Consider the following 10,534-nt stretch of genomic DNA (forward strand, 5'->3'; position numbering starts at 1 on the left):
ATCAGTCACATAATGAAAACAAAGTAATTTATTTCCAGAAAAACATAACATGGAGTAGCATTCATCAAAAAGCCTAAGTCATGGCTGGACAGAAATGTAGGTCTCTCAATAAACTGTCCAGCTTTGATTTTTTCTGGAATCTTACTTAAAACTATGTGCTTAATTCAGTCCTATTTCTTTCTTTTAAAGCTCAGAGTAAAATACTCTTATTTCTGTGGCTTCAGATTGCCAGGCTTAATGCTCTGCTATTGAGAGATATTTTGCCATTTATTTCTATCCTGTATTTTCTGGAGTCTGAACAATGAAATGGTATCTCATTTCCCTGATACTCTGTGCTACTTTAAATATTCACATGAAACTGTGAGAACACCTGTTATGCATGTGGAATATTTCAGTTTGTGGGATATTCAGCTTGACAGAACAACAGGGGCCTGGCTTCAGCACTGTCTTAAATTGGACACCCTAAAACTACCTTTTTCAAAGAATGACTCTCCATAGCATACTTCTTCCTTCAGCTGCCACCATGGCAGCAAGCTACTAAAACTGTCCTCTTCTCCCTCTCCACAAAAAAATGAACAAGATTTCCACTAAAGTTCTGCTCTGGAGATAAATTCTTGATCCTTTTGTGCCAGAACCTATATTGTCAGGTGTTGACAGCAATAAATGCAGAATAAATTGACTGAACAGATCCTGTCCATTCAACCTCTTCCCTGGAGGTTACCAACTATGCTTTGGGACAGCTGAATACGATGCATTGTCATTTCTGAACTGTTGCAGTTTGCAATCCAATTTGTTAGAAAAAGCTGAAATTAGCAACAGCTAAATAAAGCTCATGGTAAATTGCTATTTTTTAGGAGGGACTCATTGAGTCACCTTTGCTTGTTCTGGAGAGGCTGGATAGCAGCAGATACTATCCCTAAATTTCAGGCATCTCAATTTACACTGCCTCAATGCTGCTGACCAGGTCATTCAACAATGCCGCTAAAATGCCTTATAAATACAACCTGCTGGAACTACAGGAAGAAGCATTCACAGTTTTACTTCCCTGCTTTGTTTTTCAGGACACAGTGACTGATATCTCTAACCTTCACCTTCTGTATTCCACACTAAGATATTCCTGGGCCTAATTTTCTCTATGGCATGCCCAATGTGCTGAGACATTATATGCATTGCAGGGGTTTTAGGGGTTTTTTTATGCTTTAGAAGGTTATACAGATTTGGAAAGGAAAATCTGCTCAGATATTTGATGCCCTCCCTCTAGTGGCTATTACTGGAAGATAAAAACAGGACTTTGATGAATTGAAACCTGAGGTTAAGTATGTGTATTAACTTTTGTATTATGATCAAAGGAAATAAACTTGGGAAGAATGCTAATGCCCTATCAAAATATGAGATAGAATTGCTGGGTTATTGTCAAAGCTCAGCTACTGCTCTTTCAGTCTTGAAAATATTTATCTTTTTCTTTTTTTAAAAAAAGTTTTTCCAGCTCTTCCAGTTGGCCAAGTAAGCCAAATAGCCAAATACACAAGCCCTTGTTTTCAGCCATGGAAAGCCTGAAAGCCTATCTGATTTTTCTAACCACATCCATTAGTCTAATAAAAGATGCTCTTTTGATTCACAAATCTYGTCCTGACAGATGTTTAAAGGAGAGCCAGGATCTGGAAGTGCAGTGTCTTTCTTCCATTTCTAGTACTTTCCTGTGTTCTCTGCATCAAATATTAGTATCTTTGACAAAACAATGTCTGTAGGTATAGCTACATGTTGTGTTCCTGCTTTTAAGATCTTACTGGTTGTGACTCGTCATCTTTTTGCTCATCAGTGCGCACTACTTGTCTTATATGTACAAGAAATTCCAGGGATGCATGATTCTATACATGTTTATACAGAAAAAGATAGCAAAGACTCTGTAGCTAGGCAAAAGTTGGGGCTGAAAAAACACCGTTAAAAATGGCAAAAATGCAAACAGAGCAGCTCCTAAAGAAGCTTTACCTTAGTTTCTCTTTTCGCATCTTTCACATTTTGGTCTCTTGGTGTTAAATGAAAGGCTAGATTTGAAGGTAGTTTGAGACAAATTGACCCAAACTCCATCTACAGAAAATCCTAAAGAAACCTGTCTGTTGAGTTTACGCTTCCGGAACAGCAAAAATTAGATTTCTGCTGCTATTTTCCTGACCACTTTTATTTATGTTGTAGCCTGTAGCCTGCCTTTTTCTTAACTAAAAATACCAGTTTGGTTCCACTTGAATCTCACTCTGAGACAAGGTTCTCTTTCGATGTCTTAATTCCAGACACTCCACAGTAAGTGGGTATGTTCTTAGCTCAAACTTATTCGCAAACAGACAGGAGGAGTTAAAAAGCCACTTGAGGTCACCTGTTCCATATACACAAATGTCTCTGACATAATGACCTGCAGGGAAAAGAAAAAAAAAAGCATTGTCAGAATTCACTTTTTTTCCCATAGGCATCCTCTAGAATCCAAATCATTCTTTTTTAAAAGTCTTATCTGCAAACCTACTACAAATAATCCCCTACACCAATAAATCTGCTAAAAAGCACATTGGATGTACAAATGGAATACCTATGAACACTGGAGTGATATCAAGAAAGTTACTTAGGAATAGATAATAAGCAAAATTTCTGAATAAGCAGACAGATCATAAAAAGATGTGTTACTACCTCAGACGTTTTTTAAGACAAGGCTGTAACACAATAGACAAGTGAATTTCCTTCTGTCTGTGAACAGAAACAGTTACTTTTACTTATATAGGGTTTTCCACTGAATACTTCTGGTTGATACTGGGGCAGTTTCACTAATTTCAGTGTAGTTATGCTGATGTGAAACTGCTGTTAATTTAAGCTGATTAAAATTCTCAAAAAGTTTTTTTATTCCCTTTTTCTTTCCACTTTTATATTTCAGCTGTAGTAGCATATAACGTACAGATCAGTGACCAGAAGCGCTCCACACAACAGACTATATATTGCTAATGTCCTGTCATGAAGCAATATGAAAAAGAAAAACTCAAAATTCCAACAGTTTCAAATTGTAAAACAAATGTTCTAAACCTAAATGTTTTTTTTCCAGAAATTGTCCTACAGTGAAGTTTTAACCCCTCATTCCAATTGAGAGGAGAAATCAACTTCAAATTGTCAGAATGGCTTTGAGAATCAAACCCAGAACCACAACTCTATTTCAGCCTACCTGAAGATGCTCTGCTGAAAAACTTCTATTACCTGTAGCTTTATGACCTGCGCAGTCACCCTCACATTAGAGGGCAACCACTCTTGGAAAAGAAGGCCAGAGAGCAAATAGGAACAGCACTTCCATAAACTCTGAGTTCCTTATGCTTCCTGCCAGTTGTGGCTCTAAAGGGCATCAATGCAAGAGCTGAGAGCTGTGCTTTGTCGAACTCACAAGAAAGTGTGTCAATTATACAGCTGTTGGCTCTAGAAGTTCTGAGTCCCAGGGCTAAGAACACATGGGCTGTTCCCACCCACATACAAGAAAATTCCCCAGGGCCTACAATTGTCAGCTAGCTCTTGTGAAATGTAAGTTGCCACATATCCTCCCTTCCCAAGGCTGATATATTCTATAAAAGTTTCTGATCAAGAAGGAACTGTTCCACATTTCTGTTTATTTTATGTGGCTATTATTCACTGCATAAGGGCTATGGAGGAGGCGACTTCTTTTTCATGTCTTATCCCCTATGCAGTGCTATTTAAAGACTGTCTTACATTATTATTAGAGGCTGTAAGACTAGAAGAAAAACAGCTAACTCTTTTTGACTGTATGTACAGGAAGAAGAAATGGGGGGAAAAATGTACACACTACCATGACAACCTCCATGGCGCTCTTCCATATCAATCCACTTCACAGCTTTCAGGTCACCTTCCCACAACGCATTGGGCATGGAGCCAGGGACACCTGCAATTGGGCAACATAGAAAATAAAACAATTAGTCCTTTTAACAGTTATGTGTTCAGTTTTATGTCTGTTCTCTGGGGTCTTTCTTTACAGAACTGGGATGAAATACCTAGTAATACACAAATGAACAGATGCCAAGCATGTTTCTGCACATCAACTTGTTGTAGTATTTCCTAGCTGAAAGCAGCTTTTATGATGTAAACAAGATGATGGTCTAAAAGATCTAACTAATTTCACTTGCAAAATAAAATCCTTCCTTTGCAACAACCTTTAGTATGATAATGCATGCATATATGATCATTCATGATGCTTTCATAACCAGTAGTACCCTCCAAGTGCTCTTTGAACACCACGCCACAGACACATACCTTCATATGAGGTAACAGTAAATACTTTTTTAATAAAAAGAAAAGAGATCAATAGAACAAATTCAAGCACTGTATAGCTGGATGGAGCTGCTGAAACTGAACTATAGCCTATCGCATTATATAATAATATATTAAGTCTAGACAGAGACAGATCACAGGACTTGTCCAGATCATAAACTGCAAGGAAGGCTTCTCCTTGACCTTAAACAGTAAGTCCTGCTATAACCAGGCAAACACCCTTTCAAAGTCATAAGGCGTAAGGAAAATGCTGAACATTCAGTATCTGATATTTGCTGAAAAGTAAACAGGTGTTGCTTGTGCAATCTGTGGGCAATGCTTCTGAGTCAAGGGAATTTCAGTATCTTCAAATAAAGGCAGTAACTGTAACAAACCATTGCCAGGGCATAGTCTTTGTCATTTGAAAACAAGAGGCTGATCATGTAGTTAGAGCCAGGAAAATCCCTGCAACTGATCTGTTCTGCAATATTGTATTCAATTCAATGAAAGAACTTTATTAAAGCACTTCTTAAAATTGTCTTCAGAATATGGCAAAAAAATGAAAGGCAAGTTGCATAAAATAATAAAAGCTTTCTATAAACTTAACTGCTTTCCGCAGATTTTATCTTTCTTACTGGCTCAAGTAATTGTTCGAGAACAAAATAATGATACAGACTTTGTAACTGCCACCTGATGTACAAACCACTTTGCTAAGTAAAACTGAAAAGCACCAACTTCTCACTGAAACACTAACACTTGTATATAATTTGTTTCCATGTTTGAAAAGACTAAATGTGTTTTKTTCTTTCAGGCCCAGTAAATGATTATTGTGCCACTGCATCTGGGTTATCAAATGGCAGAACACGGCAATGTTTGGGTAGTCAACATGCATGGTGGCAGGTACAAAAACCCAGAAATTATTTCTGCTTTTTCCTAATGAAGCTGAAAAGAAAGAAAAAAACGCAACTTGCTCAAATGCAAAGAATTCATTTAGTGTTATCATTGAGGCATGACTCAAGGCTTTTAACAAATGTGAAAAGCAGTAGTAACAGCGCTAATGGGTAGTGGTGATCAGAGAGGAGAAGATTTGTATTAACCTCTATGTTTCCTGCACACCTCAATGCTCAAAGGCGCAAGAGGCTGGAGCAGACAGGGCACCTCAGTTATGTACTGCACACTGCACAGCTGAAGCGCAGATCCTACCCCAGAGCCCCTCTTTCTGAAAGCTGCTCTGTAAGGGACGCTGAAGTCTGTGAATCTCGTCAATCTCTTCTGTACACACAGGAAGCATGTCTATTTAATGATAACAGTGTAAGGTGTCTAACAGTAACAACAGTAATAAGTATTACTACTATTAAATGCTAATAACCACTGATAATACTCAAATCATATATAAGACAAAGGTTAAGCTATTTTAACAGCTCAATACTTCCAAGGTGAGGGTTTCTTTCTCCCCAGATTTTGAATATAAGTATTTAAAATCTGTTACTACTACTTCCTYCTGTTTTCCTTTTTTAAGGAAGCAATTATTTGAGTGGAAAGGGAGGGAACTATGAAGCTTTTTATGAAAATTTTTTTTGCTCAAGCTTCATAATTTTTGTATTATTATCAGTCATTTGTACTGACTCTGTACATGGAAAACAAAGGATTTTTTCTTGATTTACACAGAGATTAGAGATAAGTCTTCTACAGCTTTGACAAAATGCCTAAAAGCATTGGTTTAGAGTTGCAGGGCCTGTGCAAAGACAGGGAAAACAAGTCCTTCAAAGATATTTTTAATTAAAGAGACATTTGAATCTCTAGTTCTGACTTCTCTCTTTCTTGAATGCCAATTAACCCTCTTTCCAGTTTTCATAATTTCATTTAAAATGTGGGTATATATATTTATTTTGCTAGAAAACAAGAATTTTAATAAGGCTAATTTAATAGCAGTTCTTTAAAGCCCATTTTCAGCTGGCTACTGCAGAACATTTGCAAAACTAGAGGTGATAAAGCAATAACTGAAATAGTGTGATCATCCTAAGTCCAAGTCAAAGGCAAAATCAAAGGAAGATTTTGTTACTTCCCCCCGCCCCCCCCCATGGTAACAAATACAGTATCTCTATAGTTACTGTAGCCTAACAACTACTTTGCTTGTGAGCTTAAAGAGAACAGAGAAAACAGAAGCATAAGACACTGAATAATGACAAGGGCTTGAGGGTTTTTTTTTTTGAGAGAGAGAGAGAAAATTGATAGAAGAAAAATTAACTAACATACTTTTTCTCCTTGCTTGCTTTGTTTTGTGTTTGTAAGTGCAGCATCTCCCTCATAAATAAGAATAATTATTGACAAATACTCATTCACAACTCTTCTATCAGAGGCAAAAGGACTGCAAGCTCTAACAACAGAACCACTATAACATTTTGCGATAAACAGAAATATGTGGCAGCAATAATCAGAACTTTACAATCTTCTTATTCCCCCCTCTTTGTATATTGGGCCATTTTCAAATAAAGTAATGTTYTAAAAAGAGTGATTCTCTCCTAGAGGGAGTTCAAAAAAAATGTTTTTCTTTCGGATAAAGCATTAAACTAATGATAACACTTCATAAAAGACAAAAAGACGCAGTGATGGCAGGGGATAAACAATTTAAATGGTCTGGGACATGCATTATCCTTTTAAATTAAAAACCTGTTCACAACAGATGGCAGTAAACGTGGTGTGAGGAAAAACTTGGAATATGCTGACACTATGGTAAAGCAGAAAGAAGACTGATAAAACAGGAATTACCTCAGGATATCCACAAAACCAATGAAAGGCACTGCCTTATAGGAATACAAAATTACTGACTTCACATTACTCACTATCTCCTGAATTAAGGAAACTAGGCAATTTTATAAGTTAGTCAAAAAGTAGGGAAAAAAGTAGCTTAGCACTAAAAAAAAAAAAAAGAAAAAGAAAAAAARAGAGAGAGAGAGATTAATGCACTTTCCTTTAAGTATTTGTTTATTCTATTATATTATAACTTTACTGACTGGTTTCATATTCGGAATCTGTTCTTGAGATCTGTTTTTATAAATATGGTTGGTCTGAAAAGATATGCTGATGGTGAAAATACAAAATGAGGTATGAGCTGCTCTACTTTTATTAAGCTCTCATCTAACACTCCATTGTGACTAAAGATGTTTTATCACTAAAAACATGGAGGGGAAGAGCAGCCTCAAGGGCAGCAATACTGAATACTACTACCCTGTCAACTAAAACACTGACAGCCTCATCTCTGACTCCTTTTCATTTAGCATAGGTAGAAAAATATGGCYAGTATCTCCACATTTTAATTGATGGTTGCTGGAGGGAAAATAAGGTGGATGGTGGAAGTGCAATGCTTCTGACTGCATGTAATTAAAAAACAAAATCACACAACTGCRATCACCCTTATTTGCGACAATTTATTTTTCTGATTTTCAAAGTGCCCACAGCAAAGGAAGTGAATTTCAAATACACACCAGGGGAAGAAATGAACTAAAGGCACTGCCGTGGTTGCCCTATCTTTGCAGCCAATTGTGGCTGTCTTCATATCTGATCAGTGCAGTTCTGGTGACTGCAAAACACTGCTTGGGAAGCAGGGCACACACTTTCTCTTAGCAGTGTCTTGTGAGGACTCGATACTCTAAGCACCTTTCATTCAAAGAAAGAGTTTGGGGGCAAGTCAAATAAATTCTGATTCAGAATCTGGATCTCATCCACAGGACAAGGGCAACACAATGTGTTTCTCAGTACATTCTAAGCTCTTCCTTCCGTTTTCTAATTTTTTCACTGAAATTCCAACAACAGTTGATTTGCATGTGCTGGCTGCAAGAGGGAGCCTGTTCCTCTGCCTTCTTCCATTGCTACCATGTATTATCAAGATGTCCACAGCTTACATGAATCAAGATGCTGTGTTTACATTTCTGAAATGTTACAGCATAAAAGGCTGGCTGATTTGCTTTGAAGTTCTGCACCTGTAATTCCAARATCAAATCAATGCATCGGTTAAAGGCAAGCTGACACAGACTACTCTTAACTAGTCTTCTGAAGCAGCCTATGCTTCCCCATTTGCATCTTTATTTAGGGAAGGGGACAATTTCTTTACATTTCCAAGCCACTAATCTGACCTAAGCTTTCCTCCTGCACTTCATAAACAGGTGCACAGGAAATTATACTTCAAAAATCTGCGCAAAATGGTGTACAAGCCATCTTTGGAGTTGACAGGTATTATTATTCTGTAAGACCTGTTGAAATCAGTGATAACTTTTGCTGGACTCTGACACCAGATATTTATGTTTAGGAAACAAGCTGGGCTGGGCAAATACATACCCTATCCTCTACAAGTGAAGGTATGCAGTCCAACAGCATTTTGTGGTGCGAGATGGATTTGAAAATGCACAAATCCCTACGGTGCCTTTTAGAGTAATAAGATAATACAACAAGCAAATACATGTGGGACTAAGGAGACAGTACAACTAAAAAGAATAGAAATCTTTCCTTACAGTGAGGATCCTCCACTTCCTTCATTTAAGGATGCTAGAGCTAACACAGTGAGCTCAAGTGAAGGAATGCTATCTGGGAACGGTGCTGTGCCTTTCACTTCTATCTCACAGAATTTCGAAAGAGCTCATTCTCTCTTCAACTACAATCCACCCAAAATTAAGAATCACAGGAAAAACAGCATGGGGATTAAAAGTGACTGGATGATAGCTGTGGCTGTAACCAACTGCTCACCTATAGCTTGCTGTGCAGCATCACCACCACAAGCCCTGCTGTAAATAATGCAAACCCAATCCCTGGGTCTTACAGGGTACACATGGTTACTGCTCCTCAGCAGGAAGATGTGATTTCCCTGGACTCATCACCTAGCAAAACCCCATCAAAGCACAGGAGATCTCTGATGCCTCCCTGCCACCTAAGAGAGGCTATTTCCACCAGAACACAGCTTGGACAAGAAGGCAAAAACAAGGAGGCTTGATACCTCTTCCTAGATTTGCAACTAGTGTCGGCCAACAAGCACTTCACCTGCGGCCAGGCGGCCTCCTGCCTGAGTGTTTCTCTGTGTAAAATAAGTGATGACAACCCCCTGGTGAGCCACCACCTAGAGCTACAGGTGGAAATACCTCCGTGGGGAGGTGAGCTGTAGCGACCATGACAATCAGCCCACACCATCTAACAGCCAATTGATGTCATCTAAGGAGACCTCTCCCTTCTCCTCCCTGAGGTGACAGACGCCTGGGATGAGGACCCCAAGCCCTCACCCGACCCTGCAGCCTACCTGGAATCCTGTTGAGGGTCACCCAGAAGTGCTCATCGGGGCTGTAGGTATCCTCAGACCAGGCCAGCAGGTCACGGGCACGGCGGTCCCGGAGCACAAACTCCACAAAGGGCCGGGTGACGGCCACATAAGCGGAGCCGAAGTAGATGGTGAGGTTGTGAGGCGGAGGCGCCTTGCGCACCTTGGGGGTGACCAAACCCGAGGTGTTGTGCTGGGCCTGCTCCCTGTGCACGAACTGGGTGCGCACGGTGACATGGGCCGGCGGCAGCACCCCAGGAGTGATGTTTTTGCCTCTGAAGCCCTTAAGGAACCGGATGATTTCCCGGTTGGTCTTCAAGGGGAAGTCCTGCCCGCAGGTGTTGAGCAGGTACTTCCAGGGCACAGCAGAAGCCAGCAGGTCTCTCATGCAGTTGAGGTCAGCCCGCAGGCGGGATATGCCACCRTAGACCACCCGCTCCATCTTGGAGGCCAGGAACACGTTGGGGAAACAGCCCACCAGGCGCCRYACYGCCTGCTGAAAGGCAKCYGGYGCYTTCTGGTCCACATGGATACAGTAGATGTTCTGGGGCATGTACACTGCCCGGAAGAGCCGCTCRAAGGTCTCAAACTCCTTGTGCAGGGTCATGATGTAGGCGAGCGGGAAGGCGGCCTCCTCAGCTGAGAGGGCACGGGTGATGTAGCGGCTGCGGGCCACGTACTCGCTGCAGGAGGGCCCCGCCGGCGCCGGTTGCAGCCCCTGGGCCCAGGTGAAGGGGGCTTGGCCGGCCAGCAACCCGCGGCAGGCCCGCTCCAGCTCGGCGCCCTCGGCGGTGCCACCCGCCACCACCCGCCGCCACCTCAGCAGCACAGCAGCACCCAGCAGCCCCGCGGCCAGCAGCAGGGCCGCCCGCAGGCGCCGCATGGCCGTCGCCCGCCATCTGGCCGCGGGGGAGGAGGTGTCGCCACCGCCCCGCGGGGCGGGGA

General features: G+C 40.9%; 1 protein-coding gene across 1 annotated transcript; it reads right to left on the reverse strand.

Annotated features, from left to right (window-relative positions):
- On the reverse strand, positions 1-10,246 carry LOC146598691 (N-acetyllactosaminide beta-1,6-N-acetylglucosaminyl-transferase-like). Its single transcript, XM_085299902.1, has 3 exons — positions 9,572-10,246; positions 3,830-3,922; positions 1-2,407 (listed from the first exon to the last, which is right to left on the reverse strand). The coding sequence occupies exons 1-3, from the start codon at positions 10,194-10,196 to the stop codon at positions 2,217-2,219; spliced, it is 909 nt and encodes a 302-aa protein (XP_085156028.1). The 5' UTR covers positions 10,197-10,246; the 3' UTR covers positions 1-2,216.
- Between the last annotated feature and the right edge of the window lie 288 nt (positions 10,247-10,534).

The sequence above is a fragment of the Rhea americana genome, unplaced genomic scaffold (genome assembly GCF_003343005.1).
Source record: "Rhea americana isolate MKP2758 unplaced genomic scaffold, rheAme1 scaffold_156, whole genome shotgun sequence".
Lineage (NCBI taxonomy): Eukaryota > Metazoa > Chordata > Aves > Rheiformes > Rheidae > Rhea > Rhea americana.